Below are 25,139 nucleotides of genomic sequence, written 5' to 3' on the forward strand. Positions count from 1 at the left end.
GGCTTGGATAAAAAGTGCAAAGAGAAGGATAAAGGAAAAGTATAGGAGATGTCAGGACGCCTTTGGAAGGAAAACAAACTGCAGAGAGCACTGAGAGTTGACTTAATCTGATTAGGGTAACCTCATCAACAGCCTACTTAAAAGGGAGAAGAAAGACTTGAATTGGGGCGAGAAGCAAGAGAAAAGGCTCTCTCTCGGTCTGCAGAAAGCCAAAGGGGCTGTGTGAATACATCACATTGTACTGAGCATGCTGGTCTGCAGATGGCAAAATGACAACAAGCCGTTTGAAAAGTGAGGCAAATATAATTGATCACAGGATTATTTTTTTTCACCTTCATCTTCATCAGATATGAAAACAGCTGAGAGTGTAATAAGATTAAGGAAAGTATAAAAAAAAAAAAAACACCTGTGTGGGAAAATAGTAAAAAAATTTGCATTTGTGGTGCCTCACAAACATATTCCCAAACTTTGGCTTCACATCAAACAAGAGAAAACTGCTGTTTTAACACCAGTGTCAGCTCACGAGTCCCAAATTTGACAAATCCCTATCGCAGCAACACAAATGACAATTCTGATGTCGCCTGGAATAATTCCAATGGCTGAAGGGTTTTACTAAGCCCATGGCTTTACGTTTTAACACGTTTGTATGCCTTCATTTTTCTCTTTAATTACATTCCATAATAGGTTCATCAAAGCAGTGCTGTATGAATGCAGCAGCCACAGGTGTCCCCCTCACCCTTGAGCACAGATCAGCAGCTCTTGACGCAAATAAGACTTGAAGAAGCGGAAAATAAGTGAACCCCATATAAACACCTTTGCAAATGTTCATTTCTACTTTGTACTTATGGACATCCCACAAAAAGAGAAGCACAGAGCCTTCTGGGGTAGATGCCACGGACTTCCGACTTTCGGGTTTTACACATCAGCGCCGTTTCCGGCCACTGCTGACCGCGTTCCAACACTCGCACCCCCCCCCCAACCGCGCGGGAGGGCGTCTCGGCTATCTGAAATGCTTCGGACACTGAGACAGACACTACACACTCGCAGCCCCGCACCCGTCGACGGGAACGAGCAACCGAGGCGCACAAAGGCGAAAGCGCAAGTACTGGGACGCGGCCCACACGTCGCAAATCGGAAACGGAAACAAAGTTGATTGGTGAAAACCCGGAAGTCGGAAGTCGGAAGTCGGAAGTCCCGCCTCCTCCGTGGCATATAGTCTATTGACCAATTTGACGAATAGACAAATTTGATTGGCCGGCCTGTTTTTGGCCGGTGCCGAATGGCGTCTATGGACGCCTGTTCAGACCCACTTTCTTATTCAAGAAAGTGGGTGTGGCTTGCCAGGCTAGAGAATCACTGCATGGGAGTATGCAGGCATTTATAACGAAGAGTTAAATGAGCAAGGTTACTTTTAAAATGTAATCCGTTACAGTTACAAATTACCTGCTAAAAAATGTAGTTAGTAATGTAATCCAAGTACCAAAATATTAAAGTAATGTAACGTAATGTAATGAGTTTGATAACTCCAATATTGAGTATGCTCATAAAGACAAAATAAAAATAAATATCACCACAATATATATTCTATACAATGTGCCCCTGCTATTTGCGGGTGAGAGAGACCCGGGCAGCCTACAAATAGCAAAAATCTTTGTGTAATTAAAAAGCATGAAGGCGATTGATTGATTGATTGATTGATTGATTGATTGATTGATCGATTGATTGATTGATCGATCGATTGATTGATTGATTGATTGATTGGTTGATTGATTGATTGATTGATTGATTGATTGATTGATTGATTGATTGATTGATTGATTGATTGATTGATTGATTGATTGATTGATTGATTGATTGATTGATTGATTGATTGAAGGCCATATGCTGCTTTCGAACTGTCACTGAAAGCAACCACACCTCACAGTTTGACAGCTAGATGGATGGATGGATGGATGGACACAGACAGACAGACAGACAGACAGACAGATCGATCCAATGACGATAATGCGTGACATCAAGTGCAAAATGAAATTTTATCCCAGTCACAAGTTTAGCCGTGTATATGTTGTGTATGATGCTTAAATAGTGAATCGGAAGGTGTAACTCACATTATGGTTGTAGGCTAGCGGGCTAGCTAGCAAGAAGCTACAGCTCTCTCTCTCTCTATCTCTCTCTCTCTCTCTCTCTCTCGCTTTCTTTCGCACTCTCTCTCATCGTAGAAATTGTAATCCCTCGAAATAATCCCCATTTTTAATAAATGTATCTGTGATCTGATTACATGTTTTTTTTCCTGAAACTGTTATGGAATACAGTTTTAAAAAAAATGTAATCTGATTATGTACATGTATTCCGTTACTCCCAAGCCTGCAAATGAGCACGCTTAACCAATTTACTGTGATTTGTTGTACCTGTTTTTCGCCTGTTGTCAGGCGGTCATCTGTAGGCACGGGCTCAATGAATGACCTCTCTTCTTTTGTGTGGAATGTTTTGTGTTGAGTGACACACAGGGGGTTAGGAGGGATTTATTAGGTTTACTCGGCAAGGTGATATTTTCATAACCTGATTTGCCGCTTTGTCTGAATGAAATTTCCACAGTATTCAAAGGAGCATTATAACTGCATTGGTTGCTGTAAACATCATGTGAACACCTAATTGGAGACTGTGTACAAAGATTGGCCAGGTGACACCATCTAACACAGATTGAATTGACTCCCTTTCTGCATTCTGCGCATGGATTCCAAGAGGAACATGGGCTCATTGTGCAAGAACAAATTAAGCAGGCGGCAGTGAAAAGGAGTTGCTGAGCACAGAGCGGCTCCGGACAACAGACCACTGAAGTCTGCTAAATCTGCAAACACTGCTTCTCCCCGCTATGTGGGGCTTTTCATCTCCCCAGACATCTCCTCTATAGCTTCCAAGTCTGAGTCAAAAAAGCAAGTACTTTTGATTCTTTTCTGGTGAATGTTGGTGCAGTTCCTATTCTCTACATTCCTCGGCAAAGCCGAGTCGGAAAATCAGCTTTCATGATGTTCTAATGACAGAGTCACTCCAAAAGTGTCCTTGAATGAGAACTCCTCCAGTCTTTGTTGCCGCAGCCGGTGGACCTTTTAATATGCACAAGTGAAGAAGGGTGAATATAGTAAGAGTTGCCCGACTTCTTCAGGTTCGACAGGTGTGACTCCAACTATACAAAATGATTCAACCAAAGCCTGTTAACTCCAACGCAGCGATAGGCAGTTGTGTAATATTTGCATCATTTGGGGCAGATCCAAAAGCAAATAAAGCAAACGTAAGTCCAAGCACACACAGCTGGCCCTTGAGACTCAGGATCCTGGGTAAACAAGCGTCCGGCATGCCTCAGCACAGCTCAGCCTTGGAGGCACATGAACCACCCAACAATGGCTGATACACTCCACTACAGCGGGGCTTAGCAAAATTTTATTACATTTGGCCCCTTTCAATAGACTGCTCACCAAAAGAGGATCACAGAATTTGTCATCAGTTTTAAGATTATCTCGACATCTACGCCTTCTCACTCGGTAATGCTCCTTTTGTTGGAGAATATCCTCTGATTTAACATGGAAATCTATTCTTTTCATTTGGAGTTATGGTTGCAAAAGGTAGAAACAATGTTATTTCAGATTCTTCTCATAACGAGATTGAGTTTGTTATTTTTTCAACTTGTGGTTAAATGTTTGAATTATAACAACCCCCAAAAAATCAACTCTATCGTGCTATCATTTGACTGCTTTATTCTTCATGTTATGTATGTAACATATGCTGAAAATCAGCTGTTCTATGGCCTATGTCGGTCCCAAGACATCAAAATACAGATTTTTGATGCACTTTGTCGATTTTATGCAATAGTCGTTCGACATGCAAAAGAGGGCAAAACGAGCCATTTGAATTTGCTTGTCAGTGTAACAGAAATACCTTTCTCGCTGTTCCAGTATCTGCCCACTTCGTGGCTGCTCTACGTCTCGGGAAAAATGACTGAGCAACAATGTGGCTGCGTCTTGAGCAAGCTAAAACTTTTCGGCATCACCTGTCAACCTAAGAGGAGTTGAGGAATAAATGGCTTAAATTTATGTATTTTGGAGAAATTCCTAAACATTTTAGAACCTGTGTTCCGGCACAGAGCAATACTTTCTAACTTCTTAACATCAGTCCTAACATCTCTGTTGTTACTTTATTATTATTTTTTTATAAAGGCTCATGCTTCCCATCTCGCGTGTCTTGTCTGCGTTTGGGTCCTAAATGCACAATCACATGACAGTGATCCAATTTGAGCAAAGCTGATTTATTTGCATATCAAATATTCATGAGAAATCCATTTGTCAGCCAGGCATTTTGGACCAACTAGAATAGTTTAGAAAAGGGCATCCTAAATTATCTTGCAAAGCCAAGTTGGCATGACATAAAGGATTTTGTTTGAAGTGTGGTATGGGAGCGTTTAAACATTCTTGGGTAACTTGAAAAGCACTGAATGAATTATTTCTGGGATTTTTTTTTTACTATCATTAACTCCCTTCAACCCTGAACAGAATAAGCAATAGAAAAAAGGTCAACAATATATTATTGTTTTTATGATAGTTTTCACTGAAATGTCAAGTCTATTGTCACAGGTACAGTTTTAATGTAGTCATTATTTGCAAAAGGTTAATGTAAAAACACGGGTGATTATATGTTTAGGAGCATAACTGGTGCGGCTATGATATGATGACTTATTTTATGAGTTATTAGCAACAACAAACAGAACGTCTTCAGAACGCCTTTTACATCACAAAATCTACTACATATGCTAATTTTGAAATTTGACTTCCATTTTGATCTTTGGTTATACTGTCAGAATGAAGCAGGCATTTTTAAAGACATTGTTTGGTTTTTTTAAAAGACAAATTGCGTCCTTTACATCAGTGGTTCTCAACCCTAGTCCTTGAGGACCCCTATCCAGCCTGTTTTCCATGTCTCCCTCAGCCAAATCAGGTGAGGATCATTATCATGCTTCTCCTTAACGTGCTGATAAGCTGATCATTTGAATCAACTGTGTTGGCTGAGGGAGACATGGAAAACGGTCTGGATAGGGATCCCCGTTGAAAACCCCAGCTTTACATGGATATGTGAAGCGTAAAATCTCAAGCAGCAATGTTGTTGTTCTCTTCAAATTTACATACTGTTTTACATACATACTGTACATGTTTTGCAAAGTACGGTATTTTTTTGTATATATCAAGCTTGTTGAAAATGTGTTAATATCAGAAAATAGAACACCTTTGTCATTATTCCTTTGTAATCAGGCGACAGTGTCATTCATATGCATTAGTACAATCAAATAACTGGATTCCTGTGAGGCACAATATAACAAAAAACAGTCTGCTATTTTCTTCATATGATTTTTTTTTATTTTTTATTATCGTTGTGCATTCGATTAGATACAGATGCTCCTCCTTGTGGTTAACACTGAACGCACGCACGCAGACACACAACACACAACACACTCGCACGAACTCACGTTTTACAAGACTGATACATTTTTTAAATAAGATCTGCCGTTCTATGGATAACGTGCAGATGATGACAAGTGAGCACCACATCATTAGTTAGTGGGAAGTAACTTGCTGTCGATTGAGAAACGAGATTAAGTTTTCAAAATGGACGCCAGGTGGCAACCTTCTCCCTCCTCAAACCCTGGCGCGTTCAAACATACTGTTTTGTTGTGGGCATGGATGTGTGAGGATTTTTCTCCCACGTGATAGATAGATAGATAGATAGATAGATAGATAGATAGATAGATAGATAGATAGATAGATAGATAGATAGATAGATAGATAGATAGATAGACAGATAGATAGATAGATAGATAGATAGATAGATAGATAGATAGATAGATAGATAGATAGATAGATAGATAGATAGATGGATAGATAGATAGATAGATAGATAGATAGATAGATAGATAGATAGATAGATAGATAGATAGATAGATAGATAGATAGATAGATAGATAGATAGATAGACACACACGACCTGTTATATACTGTGCATCATCATTTACATATTTTATTTATTACTTGTGTAGAGTTGTATGCGCTCAGAAAACCATTTGCAGATTATCTGAGACTATTGGCACGCGGACAGACGTGCCCCCCACCCTTTCCCTGCCCACCCCTCCAACCCCTCTCTTACCCCGCCTGCCTGAGTTTCTCCCGTGTCAGAAAGATTGACACGGAGCCGTTCAGGCAGCCAATCGGAGATAAAAGCGTCTCATTTGCATGAAGCAGGCACTCGCCATTGGCTGGCTGCATGCTCCGGCTAAGTCCCTCGCGTGCCATGATCCAGCAGACGGCGCACGTCCAGAAGTTGACATAAAAATAGAAATGTATTCAAAACTAAAGCTCGTTCGTGTTTACATATATTCTTTGTTATAAGACCAAGAAGTTGAATTTCGCTTAAGGCAAATACTGTAGTGAAAACATGTAACAAACAAATAAATAAACAAACTGATAAATAAATAAATAAATAAATAAATAAATAAATAAATGCGACGTATGTACTTCGCTTGTGTCAGAGATGGGCGCAGATCAAAACAGGCGTCACGACATTTTGCTTTTTTCACGAGCACCGACTAAAGTTGGAAGCAAACATCCAAGCGCATTCCCTCGCTTCTCACCACCTCCCGACCCAGCCGGTCGCTCCGCGGGCTTTGTTGTTGCTCCCGGCGGGTTGATTGAGCTGCGCGTGACTGACGGCGCGCATGGAATGTGGGCCAATCAGCGTCCGGCCTCGCGCCCACTTGACGCGGCGGCGCTGCCATTGGCTGGGTTAAGTGTGGGAAAGAATGCAGAGAAGCTTTCACACGCTGTGTGAGCAGGCGCGCAGATATAAGTACGATGGAGTGTGTTGTTGGCTGCAAAAGTCGAGAGAGACGCCGGAGAGACAATACTAACGACGGGAGGAGATTTTCTTTTTCAACGAGGCTGCTCGGTGGACGAAAAAGAAAAACTTCCGTCGACACCTGAGTCTTCCAGGAAAGGATTTATCGATTTTCGTTGCTCATAATTGATTAACGATGCCAGCTGACACCATGGAGAAGCAAACGGCGTCTCCGATGGCTGGTTCCCCTGCAAACGGATCACACACGCCGGATAAGCCCAAAAATGCTAGCGAGCACAGAAAGGTAATTGACAATTTATGTTTCACGATGTACAGTGCATCACGTAACATCGACATTTGACTTACCGTTATCTTATTTTCATTCGTTGCAGTCGTCCAAGCCCATCATGGAAAAAAGACGCCGAGCAAGAATAAACGAAAGCCTGGGCCAGCTCAAAACGCTTATCCTGGACGCACTAAAGAAAGATGTAAGTTCGACTTTGGCATTTTCACCTCGAAATATTACAATTTTAAAGCCAAAATGAACACACACATGATTGCCATTAAACATGAAATGCATCTTCCCATGCAGAGCTCCAGACACTCCAAGCTGGAGAAGGCAGACATCCTGGAGATGACAGTGAAGCACTTGAGGAACCTGCAGCGAGCTCAGTTGAGTGGTAAGTTTTTCTCTACTTTTGTTGAGCCAAGGCACATATTTTACATTAGAAAACAGTAAGGGCACACCCCCAAACAAACAAAAAATAGCACAAAAATTTAGATAGTAATATTGCACATTTCACACTGTAAAAAATACAACTTGTTTTTTATGACCAAAAGCAGTTATTTAAGTTGTAGAAGCTTTACAATATAAATGACTGGCATTGAGCAACAATGTTAGTTCGTGCAACAAAGCAAGCAAGTTGTTTTTACTAAGTTTGGCTTCAATAAAAATGACAACTCTTATTTCTTTGTTATGAAATGCATCAAAACCATTTCCCCCCCAAAACTTAAAACATGTAGTTGAATTAACCAAATTAATTTGTTTTTTTTTTAAAGTTGGTTACCTTAAAATTTTCAGTTCACTACTGTCACTATTCGTCGCCATTGATGATACGTTATTTAGTGTAAATGAATGATAATTTCACAACCAAATAAGTGTAACCGGATAGTTTCCAGCACGGAAGTTTGGGTACTGGGCCACATTAAAATATGTACAGAATGTTTATAGTGAGGCATTAAAATGTATTGAGTAAACACTAAACAGTGAGAAGGCATCGCTAACATCAGTGTGTCTCCTTCTTCTCCAGCAGCCGTGCTCTCCCCTGATGCCAGCGTGCTGAGCAAGTACAGAGCCGGATTCAACGAGTGCATGAACGAGGTCACGCGCTTCTTGTCTACTTCAGAGGGGGTGAACGTGGAAGTGAGGTCGAGGCTGCTGTCTCACCTGTCCGGCTGCATGAGCCAGATGATGGCCGTCAGCTACTCACAGCAGGCTCCGTCGCAGCAAGCTCACATCGCCCAGCCCCTGCACGTCCAGCTCCCATCCACCCTGCCCATCATCCCCGGCGCCGGCATGGCCTCCAAACACAGCCCGGCCGAGGCCGCTTCGCCCAAGGTGTTCGGCGGCTTCCAGCTGGTGCCGGCATCCGACGGACAGTTCGCTTTCTTGATCCCCAATCCGGCTTTTGCAGCAGCAACAGCCCCGGTGATCCCCCTGTATGCAAACGCGGGGCTGCCCGTGGCGGTCAACGGGCCCTCGGCAGGCACCGCGGCTTCACCCGTCCATGGCATGACCTCCTTCTCCGGGGGATCCCAGGCGGTCAGCCCGGTAGGAGGGAGTCCCGGTCCAGACAGCGGCGAGGCAGTGTGGCGGCCCTGGTAGCGCCTCACTTGCCACAACATGGAAATGCGGGACTGCCAACGTTCCAATTCAGACCTGCAGCTGTTACGAGGATCTAACCTGTGATTTTTCAGTTATGCCGCCCTAAAAAACGTTCATGTGGCACTTCTTGTTGTTTCGTTTTATGGAACAGAAGCCTTAGATGGAATGTTATGATTTATGACCAGTTCCGGTTGGATGTTGGTGATAAACGACCTGTACATGCAGATATGTTGATTTATAGGATTTTTGCTACAAAGTACTTTTTATAAAAAGGTTTAGTTTTGTACAGGGTTGTTCTTTATTGCTATACCAAAGCTGTTTTATATTGTTTTCCTGTTTGTTAAAGGAAAAACTGGTGTTCTTCCAGTGGTTGAATAAACAATGTTGAAAAATACACTATTACTTGTAAAGTCCATTTTAGGAGCTTATGCACACACACACACACACACACACACACACACACGATATTGACTTGCAAACCTGAAGTAAAAAAAGCAAAAAACATTAATATTTTCTGTTTTTACTTATGTGCAATTTGAACTGGCAACTTTTTAGTCAACTTGGCAGGATTTCTTCACATCTGGCTTGACGTGGGACAAAAGGGGAGACATTATTTTCCTCTGTATCTGTCCTGTTTTAAAGTTAAGTTCTAAAAAGGATGTCATCCAATATACAGAGATCAAAAGTATTAGTCTATTCATGAGCCCAGAAATGTGCTCAGACTGCGGTTACTGTCACTAACAGATTAGCCTAATGAAAGAAGAATATGGAAGGATTTTGTCTTCCTTTTGTCTGCCAATTGTTCAATTCCACTCCCCTCCAGTGGGCATCGGGTAAAGGAAGACATTTAGCCAAGCAGTTACATAAATGTTTAAGTCTGACTGCAACCTTCGTTTACACTGCATATCAGTTGCACACTGCACTCCATTGTAATGTCACCTCCCAAAACGTTACCCCTCCCTGCGATAAAGTGGGTTCCAAATCCGGGGGATGTATTTCTGCGTGTGGCAGCGTGATGCTTGCCGTGTGTCAGCCACCAGTGTGATTTGCAGCCCCCCACCCCTTAGGGATTAAGTCACAGCAGCTCCTTTTTTTTTTTTTTTTTACGGGCGAGCATGCGCGAGCGTGTCTGGTGCGGAGAAATACGATTTTAGATTTGAGTGAGAGGAATTTTGTCATTGGGTTATTAGTTGTTTTTTTAAACAGTTGGGTCGTGTTTGCCATTGCGTGCGATTCTCATTTCCCTCTTCCGGTGCAATGCCCTGCACATGACACCCGTGTCTGAACGACACACTGAAAGTCTCCTTTGCAAGGAGCCACACACTCAAACAGCAGTTGGCAGCGTGTGTTGCCTCTGCGGTTTTTCATACTGCCTGCGCGTCTGAGGCAATAGTTCAACGATGCCTTTGAGGAGCTGAGGTCGTGAGAACTGAACGAACTAGTCCGCCTGTGGTCGGGCACGGGGCCAGCCATTAAATCCCCGCCCGCAGGCCGAGAGCGCAGCCGCTCGGCCGAGGTGTGGAGGCGGACGCCCGCAAGTGAGCCTCACGGTCCCGTGGAAATAAATAAATAAATAAAAAAGACTCAGGTGGGTGGAAATGTTTATCCAAGAGTCAACTGTTAAAACAAGTCGAGTGAGTCTATTTTTATAGCTATTAAGGCAGCACTTAAGCAGCATACGGGCTCGTGTTACATGAAATTATTTGACTGGCGTCCAGATTTGGTTTCACGAGAGGGAATTCGGTTGAACCAAATAGGCGGGAAAAAAAAACCTTCCCCGATGATGAAAAGGATTCCTTTGGAGGGTTGAATGTCCCTCGGGGATGAGACCGTCACATCCCATGGGAGTAGTGGCTATTGAGGGGGTAGGGGTCGTCAGAGGAGCCACAATCTATCACTCTCATTAGCGACTCAATGGGCTGAACGCGCGCAACGCGTTGCCGCCGAACGTTCACCATCAAATCTCCCTCCAAATTTACAATTGCTATTGTTGTTTAGACGCGGCTGTGTTTACAGCCACCACTTGAGGGCTTTTCGTATGCAAGTTGTGCTGCTACAATGACAAGTGCATCGCTCTCACGCCCTAGCGCAGTTCTCCCCAACTTTTTGCGAGGCGGGGAACACATTTTACATAAGAAAACAATTTATGGCACGCCATTAAACAATGTCACAAAAAATAGAGTACAATGATGTTGATAATGTTGATATTTTTACATCCATAATTCCTGTCTATTTCTATGAATTGCATGTATGCATATAAGCAAACACCTGTGTGTAAAAGTTGTGGTGTCAAACTATATACTGTAGGCTATTCCTAACCATGACTACAAGTTTTTCCCCTTCAATGTGAACTTGATAATCAACCAGCTCATTGAGAAACAGATTCTGCTGTTTGCTTTGTTCAGTGCACAAGAAAAGGTGAGAGTTGGGGCAGGACAACTCACGGCTTTGCAGTGATGAAACATTTCAACATAGTGAACAGTGAACCCAAAAATGTTCTTTACAAAAATATATTCTATACAGCTCCACTACGGCATTGTGATTACTATTACGTTGCGTTTGTGGAATATGAGATAAGCAGCAAAAACCACCCACTTTTGTCCATCTCAATGGGCAGCCATTTTGCCACTTGCTGGCGACTGAAAATGACATCACAGTTGCTCGGAGTCAGGTAAAGACCAATCGCAGCTCATCTGTTTTCTGAAATTGGTCATGTGACGTTCACAAGCTGAGCCCTGATGGTAGTTACCTGAGCCCTGATGTCATTTTCATTTGACAACAAATGGCAAAATGGCCACTCCCCCAGAGATGGAAAAAACAAGTGGATTTTGCTACTTTAATTCATATTACACAAACGCAATATTAATCACAATACTGCTTGTCATGGTTTGGGTTGGTTTATGGTTAGTTTTGTTTGTTTCTGTCATGAGTTGGATTTAGTTTGGCTTTTGTTTGATTTTTGTCCTTAAGTTTAGTTTCTGTCATGATCTGTTGTGTTCTGCGACGGGGAATCTTAAGTTTCAACAGAACGTAATCGAGAGGAAAAGAATTACCTGCAAATAAATAGCACTTGGACCAGGAATTGAACCGAGGTCCCCTGCGTAATGGACTTATCTCAGTACATGGTACAGGTGCGATACCACAGAACCGACCACAGCACTCATAAACTGTATGACAATTTATCATTTAGGGTGATGAATGAAAAATCAGCAGCCAAGGGCAAATTATTTTACATAGAAAGCATACTTATGTTGGATATATTTTACATCTAAGACATTTTCATATCAAGTGCAATGGTAGGATTTTATTTAATTTTAGAAAAGGGATCAAATGTTCACTTGCTGAAACAATGTGACGTTTGGAAACATTCAGGGGCGTAGTGGAACGCGAAAGGCAACAGTGACGTGATATTGTGTTTCTCGGACAGATGTAGGAACACGATTCGAATCACGTTCTGCCGGGGTTTCTGTACGTACCAAAACGCCGTTTCGATTTTGCCATCACAGTTTGGACTTGTGGGGCTGCGTAGAACATATTCTAAAGAAAGGTTTGGGGTTGACTTTTAAACTCAATCTATATTTGCTTCTTAAAGTGTAAACAATGCAGCTCCGAGAATTGAAATAAAATTTCCACGCAGGCATCATCAGTGAAATGTGTTCAAGTGTCAGTCTGTGTGTGTTCTGGTCAACCTTCTTTGCACCTGTTTACTTGAGAAGCAGATGAGGGCACAGGCGGATATGGAAAAGGAGATAGACAGGCGCATGGGGGTGGTGACATGTTAAAAAGCTGTTGAAGCTCAAGAAAGTACAATTTGATTCCTCGCCCCGTGTGTGACATGTTTGCAGGCAACACTGTATGAGGAAACTTAATCTTCATGACTTCACATTTCCTGTCTGTCTTTGTATTTATAGCCCGACAGCGCCGAACGTGGAGGTTATCCCGGGTGGCCATGTCGCATCAAGCCTGCTCAAGTATCACACGGGCCGTGTGCCACTTGGGCTCCGGTCGTTCCCACCAGTTGGTTACAAGGCGTGTGTCTGAGGTCATGTTTGGCTTTCCAGCTGCTTCTCCACATTCAGTGCACGAGGTCCGCAGCCTTTGTAACTCGTGCAGATTCCAGTAAAGAAAGTAGTAAGTTCCACTTGACACGGGCCATTCTTGAGACTTATAGATGACACTGAAAGAGCCTAAGCATGTTTGATTTATGTATTTATCTAGCGAGGGGTCATCCCTGCCTGTTCCCTGCAATATGGGCAGCTGTTATTCTATTTTAGTTCTAGATTGCTGCAGCGTCCCAGAGATAAATGCTCGACTAATGGCTGGCAATGTGAAAATTAAACGGCTTTTAACAGTGTTGAAGTCATGACCTTGGAGTTAGAACACCATTTAAATGATTTTTTTTAAAATGAAGAACCAAGGTAGTTGTATTTGGATTTGTACCTGCTATGAGTACACGGCAGACCTCCAACACAATCTGTCAATGTGGCATATAGTGCTGTCACTAATCTTTTCAAAATCGATTTTCCTATCAAATATTCCATCCATTAATTGAATTTAAAAAAAAGTTTAACCTCCCCCACCTGCCAGAAAATAATTGTTGGTGTTGTTAATCCCCTAAAGTTGGACGTAAATTTAATTGAGTGGCTATATCCATCCATCCATCCATTTTCTTAACCGCTTGTCCTCACAAGGGTCGCATGGGTTGCTGGAGCCTATCCCAGCTGGCTTCGGGCATACCATAAATACATAAATCAAACATCACACCTGGGGTCAATTTGGAGTGTTCACTTAACCTGCCGTGCGTGTGTTTGGAATGTGGGAGGAAACTGGGGTACCCAGAGAAAACCCATACAGTCACGGGGAGAACATGATAACTCCACCCAGGAAGGCCGAAGCCCTGACTGGATCTCACTTCCTCTGCACTGGGAGGTTGACGGTGCTAACCAGTCAGCCACTTCCAACTCCAACAAAATGTGCCTATGCTAACAGGTTAGCAATCACGATTAGCATTAGTGAGGTAGTGATAATTTACCACTTAAGGTAAACAAACACTAACCACCATTTAGTTCACACACATCATTATATCTACATTACACATTTAATACATGATCTCAGCCTCCTCAATATTTCGAATCAGATGCAATGCATCTATAACTGTTTTTATAGGCCATGGTGACATTTCTCTTAATATAAAATCACTTAGGTCATACCTGTTGCTATACGGAACTGAGCGGCAACCAAAATAATTCATTACATTCAAAGCGATGTTGACACATGTTCTCAGAAAAGAAAATACAGGCTAAAGAAGCAGTAGCTCCTGTGAGAAGGTGCTAGCCAGAGGCTATGTGGGGCCTCCAGACAACTTCTTAGCCTGCTTGGTTAATCCAGCCTGGGTAATGGCCACACCTATAAAGCCATGTCAGTATCAAGCACTCCCTGAAGGCTTCCGACGTGGCAGCTGGAGCTCGCTTGGATTCAGAACACTCAGTGGATTTCGTTGCACTGCAGGAGCACTATCAAATGTCTATGGAAGCTTACTCATGTCATATTTGGCAACAATATCATTACTAGTTTTTTTCCCCCACACATAGTTGGGAAAGCATTAGGCCCCCACAAGATCCAGCTGTTTTCCTTTCTGTATTTTATATTTAATACGGATTAGAGCACAGTGATAAAGTGGAAGGCACGCATGCCTCACAGTGGAGAAGTCTCAAGCTGTCAGTTTTCTCAGGCCTCCTCTACAAGACGAAACAAAACAAGACATATATGTTAGGTCAACTATATTTTCCATAGGTGAACCGAATGACTTTGGCTTAACACAACAAGTTGGCAGGCACATTGAAAGTGATAAGAAAAAACAATCAGAGAAACTTTCCTGATCTGTGGTGCTGTCTTTCAATGTTCTAAAATTGATCGTAATGTGTTGTCTGTTTGGTTGGTTTTGTTTATTACAGGTGTGTTTGTTGTGTTTGTCTGTGGTTGGTGTTTGTCATGTGTTCCTGATTTATTCCCCTGTCTCGTTATGTCTGATCACGTCCACCTGTGTGTTTCTTCCCTTCCCAGTGTGTGTGACCAATCAGTGCCCTCAGCCTATCGTGTTCCCCACGTGTCTCTCATTAGTGTTGGTGTATTTAGTCTGTTGTGTTTGTTTGTGTGGGAGCATTGTCAATGTCATGGAAGTAGTGCGTTTCGTCTCATCTCAGTTAAGTCTCCTTCGTCTTGTCACAGACAAGTCTTTTTCGTCCTTACAGCTAAGTTGCCTTTGTCCTCACCATTAAGTCTTCTTCATCCTCACTGCCAAGCAGCCTTCATCGTCATCACTAAGAAGTCTTCGTCACCGCCAAATCACCATCATCGCCACAGATAACTCAGACGACGTCCACGTCATAGTCAAGTCATCTTTGTCTCGGTCCAGTTGTCCACGTCACTGTTAAGTCACTTACAGCTCAGTCCAGTCATGGCGACCAGCCTCCTCTCGTCCAGTCCAGTCTTGGCGACTGGTCTTTGCCTCAACCCTCACCCTGCCCAGTCCTAGTCTTTGCGACTGGCCTCAACCCTCGCCCTGCCCAGTCCAGTGTTGGCGACTGGCCTCTGCCTTGGTCCCAGACCTCGCCCTGCCCAGTCCAGTCTTGGCGATCGGGCCTCGGGCCCAGCCCTCGCCCTAAGAAGTCTTCGTCACTGCCAAATCACCATCATTGCCACAGCTAACCCAGTCGTCCACATCAGTCAAGTCATCTTTGTCTCAGTCCAGTTGTCCACGTCACAATTAGAACATCTCCTGTCTCAGTCAAGTCATCCACGTCACTGTTAAGTCACTTAAGTCCAGTCCAGTATGGCGACCAGCCTCCTCTTGTCCAGTCCAGTCCAGTCAAGTTTAGTCCCATCCTGGCAACCAGCCTACCCTCGCCCAGTACAGTCCTGGCGACCAGTCTCTCTGCATGTTTCAATAAACATCCTCACATTGCCCTTTTTTCTTGTCTCCCTGCCGTTTCTCCCCGCATTTGTGTCCAACCTCATCCACGCATGCCCATTCATTACAGTTATTATGAAATAGCTAAGAATTTTTGTGTCATTAAGTGCATTAGCTTACATAAGTAGCTGTAGCCTAGAGTGTTTTGGGGTTAATTAAAAAAAAAAGATTGAAGGATCATATTAACATTTTATTTTGTAGATGGAAAAAAATAATCTAGATTTGGGAATAGACAAAACGATGCAAATAAATACTGTAATTTTACTATACTACCATTACACTTTTTATCTTGCGCACAAGGCTACTCTGCATAAGCCTGATAACGGTCCTGTTGATTGTAATCAGCTTGTTCTAAGAGGGAAACCTCCCAAAGCTGGAGGACTCCGACCCTTCGAGGGCCGAGTTTGCCCACCCCTGCAGTATACGCAATCAAACCTGTCACACTGTTTCCCACCATCTAAATCAGGGATAAGTGTTGTATTTGGCAGATAACATTCTGGCACCTGAGGGAGGGGTAATAAAGCTGTGCTTTCCTGAACAGCCATCCCAGAACACGGAGGCCTTGTCATCCACTCCAAAGCAAGTGGTGACAGCCGCGCTGTCTGTTTAGCAATGTGCGTGGAGGGTGCGGGCGAGTTTGGGATGAGAATTGACCCTTAAACAGGATGTCCTGGTGATTGCTCCCTTCTCATAGACTATCCTGCGTGTGTGTGTGTGTGTGTTTGTGTACATTTGGGAAAATCTTTCAAGCAGTGGTGGCCAGATATGGATGTGGTTTCAGCCACCTTTTAATGTCCATGCTCTTCCTTCTCTTCCCATGTCAACATATCACCTGAATCAACGTTGTCGTCCTTTTTACTGCTTTAGATTTTTACCCAAAACTATTGACAGTATCTCTTTTGTTATAAAACGATGGCATAAGCCATTACTAAATGATGACAATGAGATACTGGCATGACTTGTTAGGCACAATCTTTACACCGCATATATCCCACCATTTTGTTATTCTCTTAAATCTGTGATCCTCTGCCATCTTCATGAAAGGCAAATAACACCACTACATTCTCTTTCTGCAGTTGTTTTGGTGAAAGTAAACAAAAAGCATTGTGATTTATGGACAGTAATATTTAAATAAAAGTACTTCCTATCAAAAATACAGCAACTATATTCATATGTAAATTAACCATCTGCTTAGAAGAGGATTTTAATGAAAAGTGCATCAAGGGAAAATGTGTATTGTGAAATTGCACACACTGCATGCGCCAGTTAAGCAATGAGACCTGCATTTCCTTTTTATTTTTTTCTTCTTCCCGCTTCTTTATTTTCATACCCTGGGAAGGTAAACACTCTTTGTGTCTGCTCATGTTGTTCTTGTAGCAACTGTTGAACAGTGTGTGCCCCACTTGTGGTTTCATTGGCCGGATTGTCATGCAGGAGGCACAGGAGACAAGTGTCAATAAGTGGATGGGCCCTCGCCAAACAAATATGGCCAAAGAATGGGCAAGAATGCAGCTGGGTACACACACATATGCACACACCTACACGCACACACTCAGATTGCTGTTTAAAAAAAAAAAAACATTGAATAACTCACAGTCTGACTTTCTGAGGTTTGGATTAAACATACTTCTTTGAGCTTTTAGCAAAACGGAAAATAGTTTTCCTGAAAATCTCTTAAGCATTCTTAAAACTTTTTTGTATCATATTCATAAGGATCGAGGTTAGAGTTTAGGTTTGAATTGGGTTATGGTTGAGGTTAGGGTAAGGAATGGGAGTAGGCAATCATTTTTGATGGTTGAGGTTAAGTGAAGGGGCTAGGAAATGCATTCTGTCTATAGATGTCCTCACAGTACAAGTATGTGTGTGTGTGTGTGTGTGTGTGTGTGTAGTGCGTGTGCGTGTGTTTTGATATCCATAGGATGGATCACCCTTCCAGCACAACCACTCATCTCTGGTCATAGTCTGAAGAGACTGAATACATGGACCCATGATAAGATTAGCGCTGGGCACACACACACACACACACACACACACACACACACACACACACACACACACACACACACACACACACACACACACACACACACTGTCTGGCATGTTATTCTCAGTCTCAGCCCATTCACGGGGGAATCCCACCTTCTGTGAATGTCTAGCTCTCACCTCACGAGCGCTTGCTTCATTGCAGATGTTTGGAAACGATGACATATTTGGGGGTTTTCTTTGACGAATGTCTCACCTGTCAAAAAGGAATAAAGGAGGTTTTATTTATCTTCTCAGTCATGATGCAGTCTAGGTTTTGCCCAGTCATCACCGATTTTTGGGATCTGTACGGTTAATCCGTGGAAAACACTGAGCCATGCATGTTATTACTGTTGGGGAATTGGGGAAGTACAGGAGTGATTTAAGTCATTGCCATATTATTGAAGACAGTTGCAATAGTCAAGACGTGAGACAAAATGAGCAAAAAAATGCCATTTTAATGGGAAGCTCCTGTGTATTGAAGAGAAAAAAAAGCTGCTTTTAATCGAGCAACAACTTTACAAATGAACATGATGCAAGAAAACATGTTGACAACATCAGACTGTACTCTCAAATAACAAAAGATTTAACAATGATAGTCGAGGGCCTGACTGCGATAGTAATAGGATAAAAAGTCTTCAATAGAAGACTTTTTCATTTGGATTTTTTTTTCCTAACTCTGTAACAGATTAGATATATAATGTAGCAGACTGTAAAAAAAATACATAAATAAATAAACATCCCAATATAGAGAAACTACTATTGCAAAAATAAGTATTTATGTTCAAAATGCAGCAACCTGTAATAGATAACATAGTTGGAAGTAACCAACTATCTACGAGTGGATTTTATTAAAAAATAATAATAATCAGAAAATGCCTATTGCACGCACTACTACAAAGTACAAATCACAAAAAACAATTAATTTGTGCACTTCATTAATCATAAGCATTAATCCATCCACCATTATATGAAAAAGATGATTGTCAGAATCTGGTAATTTGACGCTACTAAATCTCTAAAAACAATCATCCAGCCTGGCTTTGTCATTTCTGAATGTGTCTGGGAAGGCCTGATGTGTGCGTCACGGTTAACGTCTGTATATTTGTGTGTAGCATAGAGGGTCGCCTCCCCCCCACCCCCTGCCGTGCGACCGTGTGCTGACTGACAGCCCCGGTGCGCTTGTACAATAGTTGATCTTTGCTGAGCTTCTGACTGTATCAACAAAAAGTGAGATGGCTCCCTCATGCCAAACTCAGGAGTATTGATCACCCGGTTGAGATCCCACAGCCTCGCTCTTTGTCCTGCGCTCTTTTCTCGCCTGCCAATCAATACCTCTTTGTGTTGATTTGTACCCATTGACAAATCGCTCTGCTCCATTGCCTTTGTAAGGCTGTCAATCAAGCGGAAGGTGTCGCCTTATTGGATCCTCATTCAGTGTGAACTTTCACATTCCAAGCTTCAAGAGTAGCTGTGAGTATAGTGCAACCACGCAAAATGCAAAGCCTAACAAGTAAACAAAAAAGGTGAATTTCTGTGTGTATTATATGTATACATTATTATCTTATAGCGTTCAGTAAATTATAGCTGAGCAAATGACGTTGTGTGGCAAATTAAAAAAGATATTTCAAGAAAAATGACTTAAATTAGAAAAAAAAATCCTTAAAAAAACGATTCATGGCATTATGCTGCATTCGAGGATGGTCGGAAGTCGGACTTTTCCGAGTTCAAAATGTGAAATCGTAAATTACACCTGTAAAGTCGGGAAAAAAAAGTACCACGACTTCACGGACCGACTAAAATGTGACGTCACTCTACAATGGCGACCCCTTTGGAAACACAGACCGTGAATGATAAAACACAATTTACTCGAGTATAAAACTAGATGGATTTCTTCATTCATAAATATTCGACATAACTTCACATAACACAACGTACATGACAGTATGCCGCTATCTCCCTGCATAAAATTAAACGGTGAACTACTGAACTGTATGGAATGCTTATGAAATAAGATAAAAACAATAAATGAAGCAAAATTGCTGGTGGTCAAAATGAGTTTTGAGGACCAAAATAAAAAACAATTTATCACTATCCGTCATTTTTGTTGTTTACATTCTCCTCGAACGCTCGGATATATCCAACTTCTGAACATCCTCGAATGCAGCATTTGTAGGTACAGCATAAAAAAAAATAGTTTGTTCCATGAAAACGTTCTAATCATTTGATAATTTATTTGAATAAGTTGGTCTAAATGAAAACAGAGAAAGCACTCTTAACTCACTAACTCGGGAGTGTATTTATTTTAGGACAACTTAAAAATCTCAGAACCGTCCTTTAAAAGCTGCGTACGAGACACTTTTTATTACGGATAAACATGAAGATGGGAAATGTGACTTTTGTAACGAGGTGCAATCAGTAAAATTGGAATGTAAAATAAAATGTCAAATATACAGGATTGGGGAGTCCAGGTCCAGAGAGAACAAACCCTGAAACTCTTCTACGCAACAGGTGATTCTATGAGCTCGTTTACCTGCCAGTTAAGTAGAAGCACCTGTGGCTAAAGCCAATCTGTGGCAGGGTTTTGACTTTCTGGACCTAGATTCCCTAACCCTGAAAATATATGAGAATGAGAGTAGTACTTTAAACCATAGGTGTCAAACTCCGGTCCTCGAGGGCCGCGGTCCTGCAGGTTTTGGAGGTTTCCCTCTTCCAACACAAGCCGATTCCAATCAGCAGGATCGTTATCAGGCTTATGCAGAGCTTGCTGATGAGCTGATCATATATCAGCTGTGCTTTAAACAGAATCATAATAATTAGAAGTTTGTGTTAGATAGCCGATGATATACAACATTGATAGCTGATTTGAGCTCAAAAGCATTGTAAAGTGAACACATGCTCCATCTCGCGAACTGTATTGCTGTCTGGCCAGATATTTAAAGAACTGATCATAAATACAATTCTCAGCTATGGTGCTGAAAAACAAAAACAAAAAAAACAAGCCTTTTACTTCTGCAAGAACAATTAACATCAAAACATTAAAAAATAAAAACGTTATCATACTTCTTGCTATTTGCATTGTGCCGCTCAGCATGCTGGGAATTACAGCTTCCTCTTTCGCTGGAGTGTTTTAAGCATGTTTTGTCTGCACAAAAACAGGGATTTTATTTGTTTTGCAAGATTTCATAATTCTATTTGGTGTACGATTATTCTTTCATTCCTTTTCCTCCAGGTTTATGTGGCTGCACGCAGATACAAGCAGATGTGTTTATCCCACAGTGCAGTGCATCCTTTCATTCGTGGCCTATTGCCATGACTCAGCGGTGGTGGTCAGAGGTTTCCACCTGTAGACACAACAGTCCGTCCGGGAAAAACAACTCTCTGATACCTCAGTCTTCCTCAATTGTCTGGGAGGATTCCTAGTTCTGAGAGGCTTATTGTTCCAGCGCCTTTGTAGCGCAGGTTCATTGCAGTTGAGGGGATTTCCTCTCTTGTGGGTATTTTTAAACCTGTGTGTGAATTCAAGGGAGCCATCTGTATTGCTGGGGCGCACGTGTCGGGTCACGCGTTCCCAGATGATGCGCGCATGCTTGATAGCACTTCGGTAGTATCGAGGGAAGGCTTTGTTGAAATAAGATTTTCATGTTATACTCACAGCGTGCTTAATTAAGATCGACGCTGGGCGCGCACGTCTCAAATTGCACGCCGCGTTTCCGGTTTGACAGCTCCAGCGGGCTCGTTGAAGACAGATCTAGTTTGGGTGTCGCTTGCTCAAGTGTTTCAGGGAGCTTCAGAAAGCCACCTGGGGGTCTCTGACCTCTCAGGCAAATAGTCTCCTCCAGGTCCCTCCCCCTGACAGCTGTCAATGGAGGCGTCCATGCAGCGGACTGGCGGCTGGGTGACTGGGGTGAGATGAGGGAATAGACAGGTCATATGCAGAAGGGCCTCTCACCTCTGGATCAAGTCTTCTTCCGGATCACTCCCACCCTGTCACCTTAGCGGACGTCACATGACACTGCCCGGTGACCTTTTGCTATGTTGTTTGTCGAAAGACGTCTTAGGCTCAGAACCTGAAACCTGAAGATTTTTATTCCTATTTAGTCAGATTGTGACCCAAAAATTAAATGGAACAATATTACGACGTACCCGACCTACGACGTTTCGACTTTACGGCGCCCGTGCCTCGTCCCCGGCACCTTCTTTTTCACAGTTATTTCGCCTTTTTACACTCACACTCATTGCTCAGCGCTTAACGATGACACACAGACACACACAAAGCGTCCGTCAGCAAAACATGTCCATGCGGAAACACAAAATATTGGTTCCGGCAACTTTCGAGTGCCGCAAATACGTTTTTAGAAATTACTGTAAAAAGGATTTTGACGTAAATGGACTCCTTGTAATTTACTCTAGTTACTACTAAATTCTTATGATAATATGTTACATTAATTTATTTAAATATATTTAAGTCAAAATAAAAGTAGTTCCTTCTGTGTCTTTTTGTGACACGTGGCTAAAAGTAGACCAGCGGTGCTTTAGGTCATGATTTCCGCCTCCCGTATGGTGCATTTTAGCCTTCAATATGACATCATCACATAGCTTAGTGGTGAGTCATGAAGCAGGTCAACTCTTGAATGTCTTTTTCACACACTACTTAACTTACTAATGGAATCAGAAACCCCGCCTGCTCAGAGGGATTTACACTCGAACAATTACACTTCTGTGTTTACCATCTCCATTTTATCTTCATGCAGATAATCACAAGGCCATCGTCGTGTGCCCAAAAATTACAAGCTTAGTTATTGTTTTTTTTTCTTCTTGAATTATTGCTGTTTATTTGGGTTGTATATTTATTTATGTTGTAAGTTGTGTTTTAACCCTTAACAAATACTTCCTGTGTATTCAAACTATATTACAAAAGGTATGTCTGACAGCCATTTCTATTGGTTTAGACAGGCAGAATAAGTTTTACCAATAGGCTTTGGTTTCCTTTCATGAATAATTTTGAAAAAGAAAATAACTTCAAAGTTAATTAATGATTTTTTTTTAATTTAAGAAAAAAAAACAATTAAGGAATTTTAAAAGTCAAAAATGTGTTACATAGAATTCAGTAGGCAGCAAAATGGCGACATGGTGATTGAAGAGTTAGCACAGCCTCAATAATGTGGTATATAAAATGGTTGGATGGAGGCCCATGTTCAAATCTTACCTCAGGCCCTCCAATATGGACTTGGCATGTTTTCTTGTCGCCTGTGTGAGATGGGTACTTTGACATCCTCCCACATTCCAAAAACATGCCTGTTTGCTTTTTCCAAAGGTGTAAATGGATGTTTGTCTATATGTACCCTGTAATTGATTGACAGGCCTCTTGCCCAAAGTTACTTGTGACCTTAATGAAGACAAGTGTGCTTTAAAAAAAAAAAGTATGGATAAAATCAGCGGCCCAGATTGAAATCACCTCTTAATAACGCCACTGTCGTATCACAGTTTTAGACACCAGCAAGACCATATAAATGCGCAATATGACAATATATAACTGTGCCAAATACAATATTTATGTAATAACATATGGGGGAAACACAGAAACACAAATTTTGTAGAGATGCTGATTCTCAAATATATAGATGCGTGCAGATTGCTACAGATGAGTTTTGCTCATCAAACTTGGCCTGCTTTGACCAACCAATCAGAGGACGTAAAAATGCCGACATCATGGCGGACCATCTCACTGGCCTCGGGTGGATGCATTTGAAATCTGATGATTTGAAGAAACAAAAAAAGAAACTGTCCAAATGTTAATATAGTTTAATCTTCATCGGCCAACACTTCTGATTCTAAAGGCCCTGTTCAAGATTAGATTGTCATGGCAGCACATAGAAATCTGATCGGCCAAATAAGATAACTTACACATGCAGTACTAAAAGCAGTCCAGTCAAGAGAAATGCAAACGATGACAATAAACTGTTGGGAATAAAATCATACCATTTTATGCAACAAATATTAGAATTGAGGTTGCATATATTTGTCAGTGCTAAGTAATTTCTTCATCCCCTCTTTTATGTTAACTCATTCACTGCCATTGACGGCTAGAGAGGCAAAAATTCATTTAAACTATTTCTATTAGTTTAACCTTTTTTTCCACTTTTGCTAACAAGAGTAGGAAAACCTAGAAAAAAAATGTATTGTAAATTTAGAACAGATATTAAATTTGTGATTAATCGTGAGTTAACTAGTAAAGTCATGTGATTAATTACAATTAAAAATGTAATCTAATAAAAAATATATAAAAAATAAGGGCCGTTTAATCGTAATTAATCGCGTGATAATTTTATATCTGTTATAAATGTACAATAAAAAATTCTAGGTTTTCATAAAAAAATTAAATGAAATGAAAAAAAAAGTTAAGCTAATAGAAATAGTTCACATGAATTTTTGACGTCTATAGTCGTCAATGGCAGTGAATGAGTTAAACAAAAAGAAAGGTCTGTGATATGTGGATTCATGTAGAAGCAGGTGGAAAGCAAGCCTTTGTTCATGACTTCATGATGAATTATTTTAACTTTACACAGCAGCTTTTTCACCAGCCGCTTGCTCCTTGTGCAGGGCTATGGAAACTTGATCAAAAGTGTATCTTACCATGAAATGAGTAGGCACAGATAAATGGCTAACGCGGGGTTTTGTCTATCAATGCAGTCAGTCTATTGGGGGTCCAGCGACTGGGCAGGTTCGGACCATATGTCATCATTCCGAGCCTTTGTGTGGGCGTGTCTCTGTGGCAACCGCATCAGCTGTGGTCATTGTGTTGGACCATTCAATGGCCCATATATTCATTGCGGGGCCAGAGTGGACCCTGCAACAGAAACAAATTGATACATACAAGCCCCCGGCCCCATTTGGCTCACATGACACATTTCAAATGGTTAAAAAGAAGAAAAAAAAGAGGACATTTGAGTCTGTTAGAAATGTTGAGAAAGCTGGTCACCGTGGCGACAGAGCAGCCAAAGCAGACCACGGGCCATTAAACTCCAATCAGATGTAAATTTGTGCTGCTCCCACAGCTGACACAAATTAAACAGTTTGTTTGTCAATTCACATGTCATCTTAATGGCTTTTTATTCCCCTGGCCTTTGTTTAAATGAAGAGACTTACAAACCCTCATTGATTTATTATATCAGGTCACTTAAGAAGCCTGTGGACTCACTCACTGTCTGATGGAGAAAGATGATAAAGCACATTGGAGTCCTTTATAAGGCAACGAACCAAACCTGGTTAACTCCAGTTGAAGTAGACGGCACTGCTTAAGAAAGCAAATGGCACTAAAGAAAAACAATGAAGCAGATTTAAGAGACTGAAAGTGACACTGAACGTGAAGTAGCAGTCTTGTGATAT

The 25,139-nt window shown here is 41.7% G+C and overlaps 1 protein-coding gene and 1 long non-coding RNA gene across 3 annotated transcripts; both read left to right on the forward strand.

Moving 5' to 3' along the window:
• The first annotated feature begins 6,802 nt into the window (after positions 1-6,802).
• On the forward strand, positions 6,803-9,152 carry hes4 (hes family bHLH transcription factor 4). 2 transcript variants are annotated; one of them, XM_086068574.1, is made up of 4 exons: positions 6,803-7,177; positions 7,266-7,361; positions 7,466-7,553; positions 8,187-9,152. In XM_086068574.1, the coding sequence occupies exons 1-4, from the start codon at positions 7,070-7,072 to the stop codon at positions 8,756-8,758; spliced, it is 864 nt and encodes a 287-aa protein (XP_085924700.1). In that variant the 5' UTR covers positions 6,803-7,069; the 3' UTR covers positions 8,759-9,152. The 2 variants fall into 2 exon arrangements, with proteins under 2 accessions (XP_085924700.1, XP_085924699.1); XM_086068573.1 differs by having other exon boundaries at positions 6,814-7,177; positions 8,184-9,152.
• Positions 9,153-10,026: 874 nt separating this feature from the next.
• Positions 10,027-15,512, forward strand: LOC147178504 (uncharacterized). Its single transcript, XR_015094261.1, has 3 exons — positions 10,027-10,346; positions 12,670-12,889; positions 15,010-15,512. It is a non-coding gene; the product is annotated as an uncharacterized LOC147178504 (long non-coding RNA).
• The last annotated feature ends 9,627 nt before the right edge of the window (positions 15,513-25,139 follow it).

This window comes from Leptonotus elevatus, chromosome 2, assembly GCF_054856555.1.
Source record: "Leptonotus elevatus isolate MCC_2025b chromosome 2, RoL_Lele_1.0, whole genome shotgun sequence".
Classification (NCBI taxonomy): domain Eukaryota; kingdom Metazoa; phylum Chordata; class Actinopteri; order Syngnathiformes; family Syngnathidae; genus Leptonotus; species Leptonotus elevatus.